The sequence below is a fragment of the Gymnoscopelus microlampas genome (genome assembly GCF_963454915.1).
Source record: "Gymnoscopelus microlampas genome assembly, chromosome: 3".
Taxonomy (NCBI): domain Eukaryota; kingdom Metazoa; phylum Chordata; class Actinopteri; order Myctophiformes; family Myctophidae; genus Gymnoscopelus; species Gymnoscopelus microlampas.
The window spans coordinates 49706205-49720502 of record NC_139940.1 but is presented as its reverse complement, the minus strand read 5'-3'; the positions used below and the strand labels follow the sequence as shown (position 1 = coordinate 49720502).

At 44.3% G+C, this 14298-nt stretch overlaps 1 protein-coding gene across 3 annotated transcripts in view; it reads right to left on the bottom strand.

Moving 5' to 3' along the window:
- Positions 1–14298, bottom strand: part of LOC311042419 (receptor-type tyrosine-protein phosphatase U-like) — a 191648-nt gene that overhangs the window by 38730 nt on the left and 138620 nt on the right. For 2 of the 3 annotated variants that reach the window (XM_084053138.1, XM_084053139.1), the window contains exons 14-18: positions 11489–11627; positions 7920–8074; positions 5850–6037; positions 1897–1969; positions 1250–1326 (exon numbers count right to left, since the gene is read on the bottom strand). In XM_084053138.1, the coding sequence (XP_083909264.1) occupies positions 1250–1326; positions 1897–1969; positions 5850–6037; positions 7920–8074; positions 11489–11627 (632 nt within the window). Of the gene's footprint in view, positions 1–1249; positions 1327–1896; positions 1970–5849; positions 6038–7919; positions 8075–8435; positions 8466–11488; positions 11628–14298 lie in introns of all 3 variants that reach the window. The other variant, XM_084053137.1, reaches the window with a different exon arrangement.

Here is a 14298-nt window from a genome sequence, read left to right as displayed (position 1 = left end):
GTCTGTCTGTCTCTCTCTCACTGGCCCCGTATTATCGCTGCTTGCAGCTATATTTATATTTTTGTAATCAGTTCATTATTTCCTGCGTTATATGCGATGCATACTGTATATAGTGTGTAATTTGGAGAGCATTGCATTGTGCAACGCACAAATTGTCTTCTTTGAATAGACTATCATCTTATATAAACACAATTAACACAAGGAATCGGACACTCTCCCTTCTGCTGATTATAGGAAATTTTGAATCACAGACAATTTGTTGAGTATTAGGAGAGAGAGAGACCTCTTATGTTGCGCCGTTGTGTGCGCCCTGGCGGGAGTTGCAGGCGCGCTCTTCCAAACGATAGTGGGTGGCACAGCGGGTTGTTTTCGATTTCACTATGCGCTGTCCCAAACGTGTGTGGTCAAAACTCAAAATAGCAGTTTTGGGGATAATGCAACAACACTCTCACTGCCACACCTTCAGGCGCAAATAGTGGAGTCGGCATAATGAATAAGCGGGTATAGTGTCCGCAAAATAGCGTTTAGGGACAGTGCCAGCTCCCTTATCCCTAATTCACGGGTAGTGGGCAGTAAATCACGGGTAGTGGGCAGCGGGTGCGGGAATAGCCTTGGCAAAAATAGAGCCCTTAGGAAGATGGGGATTATAAAGGCCAGTCCACACCAATGCAACTCCTTGCAAACTACTTGCAACCATTATCCCCAAATGGTACCGGTCTGCAACTGGTCAGTCCAGCCCGCTGCAATTTCTTGCAACTGGTTGCAAGTTGCTACTAGTTGCACTGGTGTGGACTGGGCTTAACAGGAAGATGCTTTTGATTGGACGGAGCCTTCCAGGAGCAAATCTCAGATCAAAATGTGCGCCAGTGGGACCGGCAGGCTTGCAACAAAAACACCTGGAGCTGGGATTGTGTCTTTGTAGCACATAGACCAAAGCGTGGTGTGCTCAAACTGATGATGGGTGCAGACTCTAAAGAAACATTCTTATCAAAGGAACAATCTACATTCAGAATAAAGTGTTAAAGCATTTTAATGTGCCACAGCAGCAGTAGTCATGAAACGGACGTTGTTTCGGCCCCTCAGGCCTTCATTAGTGTTTCACACATTACATTAAAATACTCTGAACCTTATTCTGTGAGTGTGGATTGTTCCTTCAAAGCTTTGTAGCAACATAACAGATAAAGAGACTGATAAGCAGCTCCGTGGACTGTGAAGATACAACTCTAATTGGTTGGTTGGTGAGACTTACATCGATGTAGTTGGCGTTGATGTAGTCAGAGTTGGGGTCACCCAGGAGTGGGTGGAGCTTGACTCTGTGGCGGTCATCTGAGATGGTAGAAAAATTAAAGAGGAATCAAATCAAACAGCATAGGATTATTACAATAACAAAATATAGACTAAACGATTTAGTGTTACTGTAGTATAAGGGGCCTTGTCTGCAGAAACAGAAAGTGATTTCGAGCGATTTGGATAGAATGATTCTAAGGAGCGTTTTTCGCTGCCTGCGACGTTCAAAACTATCAACCGTTGCTGTTCTCGAATGTCGTGTCATCTGCATTATTAGCACAAACAGCCTAGCTGAAATAACAGTAAACATGGACTTCTCATGGTCGTGGTAATGTTTCAAAGTCAGGTCATAAATAACCTGGTTGTCAGACACAGCCAGGATGATCAAATGTGACATTGATGAGCGGTGTTCCTCTCCAAAAGTTTAACTATTTTCTACTTGAATCGCCCAGGGCGCTCTGCCACATTTTTACCATAGAAATGCCTGTAGAATGGAGCTGGCAGCTCAGCAAATGCTTTCTTTGGACACGGAACCTTAGTCTTTCCAGTCTTTTATCTGTGACATGACGTTTTACTTCATAAAAGGCAGAACGTCTCCTGGTAACTTACATCCTGTCAAGGTATCATGTCTCCCTTTGGTTTTGTCTTTCTTCTTTGTGCAGTCCCAGCCGTCAAAAAAGCTCTGTGGAAGACAAGACACTCTTATGATGGAGATAACAGCTCTTGTGAACCTCCCCTATTAACCATTTAGACACCATAGATAGGCCTCAGGTGCCTTGTGGCTTTTCAATTTTGGTTTCTTTTGTTTAAGAGCAATAAGGAATATTGTTTTTTCACGGTTATCACACTGAAATCCTATCAGCATGTCATCTCTCAAGCAGAGCCGGGGTTTACATCAACAGGGCAGTAGTGTTGTGAGAACGTTTTGAGATAAGGAACGATTATGTGCTTTATGCATGTTAAGTATTCAAACAAGGACACAAGTGTCACACAGAGTCTGTTACAGTAGACCCCCCCACTCCAACTCCCCATTTGACTGTATTATAGGTTAATAGGTTAATAGGCTAATAGGTTGCTCCTATAAGAAGTGTCAGGAGTTGGCTTCAGTCAACAGTAAGAGAGGCTGGGATATACTTTAGACATAACCACTTTTTTGTTTTACTTGCGCCGATACCTGGGCTTCCAGTATCTTTGCTAAAGCGGAGAGATTAGAGATTGGCCTGTAATTATTTACATCCAGGGGATCACTAGCCTTGAGGGGTGAAACATACTCTTGCTCGTTCATCATCTCTGTCTCCAGGTTGCATCATGATAATAATGACAAACCAAGACCTCCTGTAGTCTGGTGTTTACCTGTGTGAGTGTCCACTAGCCTCTCACGTCACCCGAATCCGCATGTACACATTAATTATCCGCCCGTTATCCAACCGCAGTAATTATATTCTCCAATTTAAATATCCGCACCAACCGCTTTTCCCGTATGTCAAAATATTATTATTTTCTGGTATTCCCCGTTAGTTTTAGTATTAGTTGTGCGATGCGATCGCAAAATGCATTGATTTAGTCTATGGAATGTCGGTGCGCAGGGGCGTCACAGGGGGGGTGTAAGTGGGACTGAGTTACTAGGACCCCTCCCCCCCCCAAAAAAAAGAAAACGTTTTTTTTATTTTTTTGGTCTTTTTTAAAGAAAAAAAATCTTAGGGGGCCCACAGTGAATCTTTTTCCCCAGGGCCCAGAATTTGGTGCTACGCCCCTGTCGGTGCGTCATTTTTCTTTTTTTTAAACCGGTGCTGCGCTGAACATACAGAGCGCACTGTTCTGCTGCGCTGAACATACAGACTCTGTGCGGCATCCAACATACAGGCATCCAACATACATGCGGCATCCAACATACAGAGCGCACTGCTCTGCTGCCAGCGCAGCAGAGCAGCACCGGTTTAAAAAAAAGAAAAAAGACGCACCGACATTCCATAGGCTAAATCAATGCATTTTGTGATCGCATCGCACAGAGGCTGCTCTACACACTCACACAGACACAAGCACGCAGAGATTTAGCTATTTTATGGATAGATATATTAGATGTCATTAATTTATTTACCGTAATATTTCACCCGCGGTTTATCCGATATCAATTAATAATTATATTTGATTGACCCGAATCCACCCAAACCGCGGTTAACTGCGGCAACCGCGGCTAAAACCGCGATCCGTTCATCTCTAGTGTCCACACGCACGCACGCACGCACACACACACAGTCTCTTTAGGACTGGCCACGGAGGTTTGATCAATGTCTTAACAGCACGTCTGCGTTCTGCAGGGAAACAAATAGATGTACCTGGCAGGAGAGCACCATGTGAGACTGCACATCATTTTCCTTTGTAATGGAGCCAGACACAACATGGAGAGACAGAGAGACAAGACAAACACTAGGGTCTGCATGTATGGATTTGGGGAGTGGGCTGTGTTTTGTCTGTGAGGGACAGTTTAATGGATGTACACTGGTGGTTCCACAGGGGGACCAGTGCAGCCCAGAGAAGAACTGCAAGATGTTTTCTCTTCTTCATAAGAGTCAGAGGAGCATCGCTAACAGAGCAGCAGCTCTCCATGGAGCCTGCTCTCACATACAGCATCATCCCAGCGGAAGGACGACGTATTCAGGGACACCACAATGTCCCCTGTACTCACACAACTATGGATGGAGGTTATTACAGCAACAGCAGAACCGATGTTCTATCTATCTCTACACTTCTCTCTATTTTATAGTTCAGTTAAATCAGCTAAATCGGCCGCTGTTTAAAGTGCAAGAGAGCGTAACCGGCCAAGTGACAATCTGCCACGTGAAGCAAAGCCATTTACATGATGTGCCAGAGCTGAGAGCAGGTTAGGAACAATGCATTTTGATTCAGAATAATTCTTTCTATTATAAATGAAGTCAGCCAGCCAGACCATATCACCGCTGTGGAAACCTTGTATGTCCAAAACGGATACTTTTCTAGAAACGGAAAAAAAGAACCTGTTTTCTGATGGATCAAACTTAGTGATTATTTAGTCACAAGCTCTTGTTAAAACTGTTTATTGGTTCAATATTTACAAAAACCCACAGACACTTCAAAAACGTTCTAAAATAGCAGATCGTACAGTTTGAAGGTCGGCCATTTCCGCTACACTCTTGTACAACGTAAGTAAGGTATTAATTTACCAAAAAAAAACAGTTGAACAATGAAGCTATGAGGTTTCTACCCAACAGCAACGATATGCTCCTTGTGAGCACGAGGACAGTCGTTCCAACCCCTGTGTGATGTCTCGCCTTTGTCTCCTCTCTCTGTGCCCTTGGTGTCCTGTCTCTCTACAGACCTTCCTGTATCTGAAATAAAGCATTCCTCACGCAAGGAGCGTTCTTCTCTCCACCAAGCTTTGTGCAGGAGAGCAGGACAAATACCCACTGCTACCAAGAAGCAACGCGTTCTGACTTTGTGATGCATTGAGATTGCATCACAAATGCATTGTGTGCGTGTGTGCGTGCGTGCGTGCGTGCGTGCGTGTGTGAACTGCCATGGTGACAGAGGTCCTCCATAAGGCCAGATGAAGATGATTTATTCATAGTCTAGTGTCAGCATGGTGTTCTGATGTCTCTAAACTCTTGCTAATTAATTTCAGAGGCAATAAGGAGAGTCTATGTGGAAGATGTCAGAACAGGATGGATGTCACCCTGCACTGTCCACACCTAAATAAAACACATTTTGTACCATATGCTTCACTTTATGCTATAGGTGATTTCAATATCTGAACTCTTACTACTTCAATATGCAACTATATTACTTATCTACATGTATCAGAGATTGATAGAGTTATAGGTTGTTATTCAGCTATCTTGGTATAAATCTATTGTTGCTTGAAGCTACTTCATGTCTATACAGTAGATTTGTCTCTTCTTGTTGTTCCTTTTCTTTACCTTTTTTTTAAATTATGGTTTATCTGTGCTGTCTGTGCTCTCCTTTATGTATGTCGGTTTGTATGTGGGGAGGGATGTGGGTGGGTTGTATTTGTACCTTTGTGAAAAATGTTATATTAAAAAAAAATGTATTAACAAAAATAAACAATATGCAGATATATATTGATAATATTTTATCATACCAATATATGAACATGAGATTTTCTCTCTATGAAGAGACTTTAACTGTCTGTTTGTGTTCTCTGGGATTAATAAAATGACTCTGGTGCACTTTCACATGAACAGTGTGTAGGAGAAATTCAAAATCGCCCCAAAAAAGAATCTCACCTCATACTGTATAGTGTCAGTGAATACTTCAGAATCTCACCTCATACTGTATAGTGTGTCAGTGAATGCTTCAGAATCTCACCTCATACTGTATAGTGTCAGTGAATACTTCAGAATCTCACCTCATACTGTATAGTGTCAGCGAATACTTCAGAATCTCACCTCATACTGTATAGTGTCAGCGAATACTTCAGAATCTCACCTCATACTGTATAGTGTCAGCGAATACTTCAGAATCTCACCTCATACTGTACAGTGTCAGTGAATACTTCAGAATCTCACCTCATACTCCTGTTTGAAGCCGTAGCCCTCAGCGGTCTTCATCTGGTTAATGTGCTGGAGGAGGTCAGCTACGCGGACGGCAGGATGGAGCTGTCCCGTGTGGTAGGGAGAGCCTTTACGTCCACACTGACGCCTCGGGGAGCCTCCCAGCAGACTGCTGGACTCGTTGACTGAACTGCAAGCCTCGCCTGCATGGGACCAAGAGGAGGGACACGGTGCTTTTTAGAATGAGATCAACTCGTTTTGTCTAGTGAGAATCAGTGGATACAGATGTAGACTGTACGTGCTCCCAAAAATAATTCCCGCACAAACCACCATCACACAGTGGTAGGGCCTACCTATACAACTTTGAAATACTGCTTGGTATTTTGTTTGGAAACAGTATATCCATGTTTTATTCTAACTCGTAGTGACTGGCAACTTAGGTTTCTTGATGCGGCATTCATTTGGGATAGAAATAACACTGTGGTGCCCAAATGGATACGTATATTAGTTGGGAAATTTGTGGCTTAGACTGGATCACACAATTCAGAACAAAAAACAGGCTTTCCGCCATGTGGAAAGCCTGGTGACGCAAGGTTAGGGTGGTTAGGAAATTCATACAATACTGTATTTGCTTTTCCCTCTGTGTGTCTACGACGTAGCGGCTCGCACACTAAATCCCTGTTTCAATCTCCACGGCTTCTGTCGAGGTGTCTCGCTCACTTATTTTAAGTCACTCTGGGTACAGAGTGACAGCTAATAAAAACGAGGCAGACTTAACAGGAGATTTTCTGTTGAACAAGTACTGCTATAGGGGGCCTACTACTTTGGACGGTACGATATCCTTTGCTTTGCCGATGTAATAGCAGGCGTGTGTGTGACACCCCTGCCAACACACTTATGAAAAACTGTCCATCAACAAATATACTTTCCGTGAATTGCTTGTTTCTTCTGTAGCACACCTGAACTAAATCACAGTGTGCAAGCAGAAAAAGGATACCGTGCCAAGCTAGTACACAGGAAAACCCATTTAACTGAATCCAGCTTACATGTATAGAACATCAAATTATTGTAAAAACATGTACACAAAGATAATTTACATTATGTTTATGATACACAAAATATAATTGGTGTGCCATATTGGACTGAAGAAAAGAAAAGATCCCCACACCGTCTTTGATGCTCCCAAACAACTTTTTAGAGCGGAAAATACAACGTTTCGACCACTGCAGTATTCGTCAGGTATATCATATTGGACTGAAAACATGCACTTAATACATTTTTCTCCATTCACATGCTTGATGGGGTTTAAGAAAGTATGTCCTAAAATAGATATTATTGGAAAGTGACAGTGTATTGAACATAAACGTCCCTTTCATACTGCAGCAGACCAAGGGTATTTGAGGAAATCAAAATGAGCCGGAGCCCGACTACAATCTCAAATCACTACTCATAACGCTGAGAGCTGTTTCTCTCAATTTCTGTGTGTAATTCCTCCCCCCTCCCACTCTTGTTGTCGTCCTTGAGATTCATTGTTTGTTCAATCTCCGGCTGGGTATTGTGCCAGTCCTCTGGTTCACCAGGCTTCTTGAACAGCGACAGACAGAACTTGAGTACGGTAAATGTCTTGCATATTGTAACCTTTTACTTTTCTTTGTTAGTTTTTCGTCTATTAATGGCATACTTCATTGTACTAGATTGTCGCTAAAATAGTCAATCTAGAAGCGTGTTGGAGATTGGAGATCATGTATTTTCACTATTTTTGGGAAAAAAAGCATGAAGGGGAAGTGTGGCTGAAGGTAGGCTACTTTGTCATGCGGTTGTTTCCTATCAGATTCAGATGTGAATGGTTCTCTGATAGACACCTCACTATCAACACCATAACCATGTCAGCATCTGACACTGTATGGAGGTGCTGCACTTAAAAAAAAAAGAATGGTACACCTTGTGAATATGTGTTTGTGTGTGTGTGTGTGTGTGTGTGTGTGTGTGTGTGTGTGTGTGTGTGTGTGTGTGTGTGTGTGTGTGTGTGTGTGTGTGTGTGTGTGTGTGTGTGTGTGTGTGTGTGTGTCATTGTGTGTGCCTTACTGCGTGCTGAGCAGGTGTGTGCGTCCACGAAAGACAGCGCCATCCTCTCATCCTCCTGCAAGGTGCTCTGGTCTGTGAAACTGCGCTCCATAGAGCCCATATGGCTCTTCTCCTGGCGGTAGCTAATAGGTGTTTTATTCATGTTCACTGGTTTCCTATTAAATAAAGATGGAGAGAGAAGGAGGAGGGATGGATGGATCAGAAGGATAAAGAGAAGGAGAGAGAGACACTGATACAGAGTTTCAGAGAGTAGGAACGGAGCCGTGAGAGACAGCATGACATAAAGGAAAGGAGAGAAGGAGATGAAAATGGATGTCAGGGAGGGAGAGAGTACAAAAAGAGGGGAGGAAAGGAGACGATGAAGGATGCATTTCATTATATTTCACACCTCCCCACCCTGGCTGCAACTTTAGTGGATGACAGCCATGTGCTCAAGCATGTATATGATGGAACACAAAATAAACAATGGCAAAAGTTTAAAAAAAAGAAAAGAAAAAAAGGGGTGGAGTCACTTACGGATAGTAAGAGTAAGAGTAGATGTCCCTTCTGGAGAATGTGTGGGTGGAGGAGGAAGAGGAGGAAGAGGAGGAAGAGTAGGAGAGAAAAGAAAATCAAGAGAAAGAAGAGAATGTAAGCTGCAAGCAATGCCAGCTGTGGGCTGAGGGATGCATTGATTTCAGTGGAGATGGGAACCGTTTGGATGCATGTGACACATGCATACATACAGCATTATAGCAAGCAAGGTGCTGACAGTCCCAATCACAGCCAAAGCAGAGAAACAGGGCTCTTGTTTAACTCACCGGCGTCTCAACTCTCAACTGTAATGAACATACGTGGCTTCCAGAAGCACATTTGGTAATCAATTGTCTGAGAACTAACTGGCAGCTTATAGGACAGCGGCCTGGACTAATGTGGGGACTATCGTATCAACGCTAACGTCAACAGTGTGCCATGTGGCGTTGTCAGCATGTTTGATAATGATTACCTCAGCCACCTCTCACTTGGCATGTATGTCCGTGTCAGTTGGAATTTCACATACAGTATTTCATTTGTGGTAGAACATCTTATTCTAGACTTTCCCCCTCGGGCTGGCACACAGTTACAGCTGACTAAGATGCAGAGCAAAGCAAGTCTCTGTAAATGATTTTGTAACTTTCCAAAATGGCCAGAAATACAGTATTTTTCTGTGATGTTTTTAGAATAGACGTTATGTTTTAATGCATCATCAGACGGTAAGCCTCTGTCTGATGCAAAACAAGGACTTCACATTAGAAGTCCAGCAAGAAGGTCCTGGGTTCGATTCCCTCCGGGGACGCTGTGGGCGCTGGGGGCGTGTCTCCTCCTCCGCGTCATCAGCGCCCATACCCTAGGTGGGGTTGGCGAAAGGGCCTACTCTGTGTGGAGTTTGCATGTTCTCCCTGTGTCTACCAGGGTAGTTAATACCCTCACAAAAACATGGAGTAATCCTGGTCACTATACTGCCTCCCCCTGGTCAGCCGGGGCGCCTGATGGAGGGGAAGGGAACTGGTTGGAATAACGTGTTCCTTCCACACGCTACGTCCTACCAGGGAAACTCCCCCCTGTCAGGTGACAAGAAGGTCAGTTGGCTCTCATGCACTGAAGGAAGCATGAGCTCGGCCCTGGCCTCCCCAGGCTGTGGGGGACTGGTGTAACGCTGGTGTAGTGCCCAGGATCACTTAGGAAATTGGCACCGGGTGAAGAAAATGGGTTACAAAAATCGTGGGATAAAAAATTTAGGAAAAATAAGTCTCCTTTTGGGGTGCTTGCTGGCCTAGCGGTCCAGGCGCATACCACATATGTTAGTAATCTGAGTTCCCAGAAGTTTTCGCCAGCTCTGGCGAGGAACTTCTGGGCCAGAGCCCTGGTATTTGTGGGCGGGATGTAATTTACGCTCAGAATCTGAGCGGACACGCCTCTTACCGGTCTGAGGCTGTGCAACTCGTCTAAAAAGGCCGACGAGAGGCAAACAGCATTACACAACAATGGCGGGCGCAATTTCTCAATGGGAAATTGCTTCCCGTCGATTCTATTTAGATGCAACACCCACTGCATGTGGATCCCGCCCCCTTTTCTTCATTGGCTGTTGATTTGAATCACAACGCAGTGGCCGCGCCCCTGCTGTCCAAGCTCCGACGCCCAGACTCCCAGACTACATATGCTAGTAATCCAGTTTGACAGTGTGTTGGGGGTTCGACTCCCGATCCTGACAACATTTGCTGTGTGTCTCCCCATTTCCTGTCAGCCCATTATCCTATCGTTAAAGGCAGAAAAAAAAATAAAACAACAACAAAAAAAGTCTCCTCTTACCCGTAGCTCTGTTTGACTAATAGTTAGATAGCTAGAGCTTTGGGATCACTGGCTAATAATCTCTAAAAGCACACCTTTTCCTGCCAATTACCGTCTCATTTAAGGGTCAGGCCACTGCTTGGTGGGAGTAATTAAGTGGCTAATTGAATTGAATCAGCCTTAAATACTTAAGATAAACTGTGCTGAGTTGCTTGGTGTCTCTAGTGCAGCATAAGGGATTGGAAACAATACAGGCTAGCTGTGGTTCCAGTATCCCTCCTAAACAATGCTGTCCTTTCACAGAGTTCAGCTAATAGAACACAATGATTAGGGGACTGTTCAGAGAGAAAGCATTTCACAACTAGAAAAAGTGCTCCTCGGAGCACAGGTCTCCGCCAGGTCAGGTACGATATTGTGGCCTCCTGGTGGCGCTATAATAGGCCAATGTGAAAAGGGTGCCATTTATTCTTCAATCGGACACTGCATTCATGATTTGAGGCATTTTGTTACAAAAATGTGTTTTGCTAAATTAGACCTGCTGGTGGCGCTAACAGGCCAATGTGAAAAAGGGTGGCAATTCTTCCTTGGCCTAGTGGGAATGTGCGTGTGAAATTTCACGGAAATCGCAAGCTGCGTTCATGATTTGAGGCATTTTGTTCAAAACGGACCAATCCTGGAAACTTTGGAAGCAAACCTTAGCCAATGAGGATGGAATATGGGAAATCGGACAGATCAGTGTTGATCACATGACTATAGAGATACTGTGTACCGATTTGCATGACGTTTGGATAAAATCTGTAGGAGTAATGTAAAAAAAAATGGGTTTTGCACAAATCGGCCTCCAGGTGGCGCTATAACAGGCCCATGTGAACATTTTGAGGCAGAGGTTCTGAATTGGCATTCAGGGAGTGTGTGTGCACAGTTTCGCAGCGACCGGGCCAACGGTGCCAGAGATTAGCTGGTAACACACGGACACACGGACACACGGACACACAGACACACGGACACACGGACACACGGACACACGGACGGAGGGTAAAACATACTCTCTCGCCATGCCTTTCGGCCTGGCGGAGACAATAATACAAATAAAAGAGAGCAAGATGAGATGGTGCACTGTGCAAACATACTGCATGTGGACGCCATTCAGGTGACTTGCAGAGGAGGTAAAATGTACTTTGTAGTCCCTGGAAGAGCCTATTCCAACATTCAGCAACAATATAGCAAACAGTTAGCATATGGGCTAACTGAGCAGCACTCACCTTTTCTTGATGATGATGATGACGGCTCCCAGCAGAAGAATGAGGACCACCAGCCCCCCGGCACACACCCCAAGGATCAGTCCCATCTCCTCAGAGTGCTGGGACACCTCCAGGGCCCTGCGGTGGTCCTTACAGGCCGCTAGCAGAGAGAGAGAGAGAGAGAGAGAGAGAGAGAGAGAGAGATGAACACACACAATGTCTGTGAAAAAAGGAGAGGGAGAAAAACAACAATTTACTGTGCAACTTATTTGTCTGAGAACACACACACACACACACACACACACACACACACACACACACACACACACACACACACACACACACACACACACACACACACACACACACACACACACACACACACACACACACACACACACACACACACACCCCTTCCTTTCCTTCTCTCTGGCGTGTGCTCTCCAGAGGCAAAAATGCAATTACTATCCACAACAAACAATAATTGTTTTGGGATTGTTTGTGATTATCAAAAGGTGGGGAGATGATTCTGATTTAAAAAGGGGTTTGAAATTACTTCAAACAATTTATCTTTTACTTTGGATTGAAACGATGACAGTAGGTTGTAATCTTTACTCACACTCCCACACAGCGCTACAGTCATCATGTCAAGGTGCCCTGCTGTCTGTGCGATACTGTAAAAGGTCATTATAGTAATGGTGGGTTCTTCATTCCGCTGGCATAAAGCTCCATACTTATGTAAATGCTCTTTTCTGTGTCTGGCTACAGTAAGCCACTCTAGTTTGTCCCGAGTGGTGTCAGTTTGTCCTTTAGTCCCTGACAGGCCTGCAACGAGCCCCTCCTGAGCCTGTTGGAACAGCCCAAACAATCTCCAGAGCAGCACAAAGTCACAGCAGGCCTGGGGGCAGTGATGGAGAGCGCTAGCTAGCTAACAGCCTGTTGGGGCTGAAGCAGATCTGGGGCAGAAGAAGGGGGAAACAGAGCCATGTTTTAGCATTCTCTATCGGCAGCCTGGGGCATTAGATCGGCCTCAGCCCAAATAACACTGAAAATGGGACGATATGAAACTCTTATATGTATGTTTTAAGATGTTTTCGTGGGGACAACAAAATGCCTCCTCTTTAATACTTTAGTTTGAGAGTGCTGGCTGTTGCTAGACAATGCTCTGTGATAGGATGTGATATTATGTACGGTACAGTTCATGGACCATGTCACATCTGAACACTGAACTTTTCAGACTCCACCTCACCCCCTAGCACTCCACTCTCCTTGTATCCCTTCTTGATGCTAGTTTACTGTGCAGATACAAATTCCTTACTTGTTCTCATGTTTTATTTCCTAGATCTTTTTTTTATCGACTACAAATGTTAAGAATGTGATTTAGATACAGTAGCATGTTGTTTAGACAAATGCTAGGTTCATTGTTTACCTGGTATCCCAGTTTCTTCGAACACTACACTGTTCTCTCTGCACTATACTTATGTGACTATTTGTATTTACCTTGCTGTTTATTGACCAGAGTTCATGTATATTCCAATTTTGCACTTGTAAGTTGCTCTGGATAAGAGTGTCTACTAAATGCCTAAACTGTAAATTGTAAATCTGGCACAGTGGCTCTACTGGTGAAGATCTTGACAATCCCACTGTAGATCAAACATGAAGGTTGTTTTGTTGTTTTCCCCTGATGGTTCCTCTTTGCACAGAGTTACATTGAGCATCTCAAGGTGTCCTGGTGTCTGTGACAAACTGCTGGGTGACTGAGAACAACAAAAGGCTTCGGTGCGATCGCGAGCTTCTTCATCCAGACAGAGGTAGAGGAGCGAGCTCACAGCCTGCTGTGCAACTGATTACTGTAACTTCATTTCAAATGAAACCTCTTGAGTGATACAGGAGTACATTGCAGATGCTATAAACGTAGAAGAGCTTGAAATCAATTTAAGTTCTCTGACATTTTAGACAGATAAGATGGGCTGCGCCGCATTTAGCCACAAAATTTCTATTAAACCAAACACGAGCATGAAATAGATTTTCACATGAATCCATGCACCTGCCAGCTACCGACCGGTGGAAATTGGCACTTAGAGTAGAAGTAGAAGGTCTATTGTAATGTTGGGCCTGCCAGAGGATCCTTAATTAAACTGTCACCTGGAAGTTGAAATGTAATCTTCAGCTTTGTTATCCAAGCCAAAATCATTTGCCTCCACTTTGCCTGTGATGGGCTGCCCTGATAGTAACGTCTCAGGACCCCCGTCATGCAGGGGGCATGTTAATGGTACCGAGACCACCTGATCCAAAGAAACAAAATACACTCTGACCTGTCATAGCTTCTAATTGAAAATCACTCTGAGTGAGCTCTTTATTCATTAATAGACTCTGTGTACGTGCGTTCGTTCGTGCGTGCGTGCGTGCGTGCGTGCGTGCGAGAGATGGAGGTGAAGCGTGGGGTTGAGGAGGTTAGTCTTGTCTCTCAGCTTCACGCTCGAGTGGAGCTTTGTCTTTTATGTTTCTCAGCCACAAAAACAGTAAAAGTGTGTACGCTCTCCATGAGAAATACAACTACCTTGGACATAAAATAACATCGCAGGAGAATGGAAGGAGCAGGTCAACAACATCCTGTCTGATTTTACATCTCGACTGGACCTGATTGACAGATGCCCACTTCCTCTGACTATGAAGTTGGATGCGGTCAGACAGGTGGCGCTCTCTAAAATTCAACACCTGTTCTCCAATGTCCACATCCAACAGAAAGTACTGTGTGAGATGAATAACAAAACAGACTCAACTCACACAGCACCTGTAACATCATCTATCATCCACAGTGGGAGGGAGGG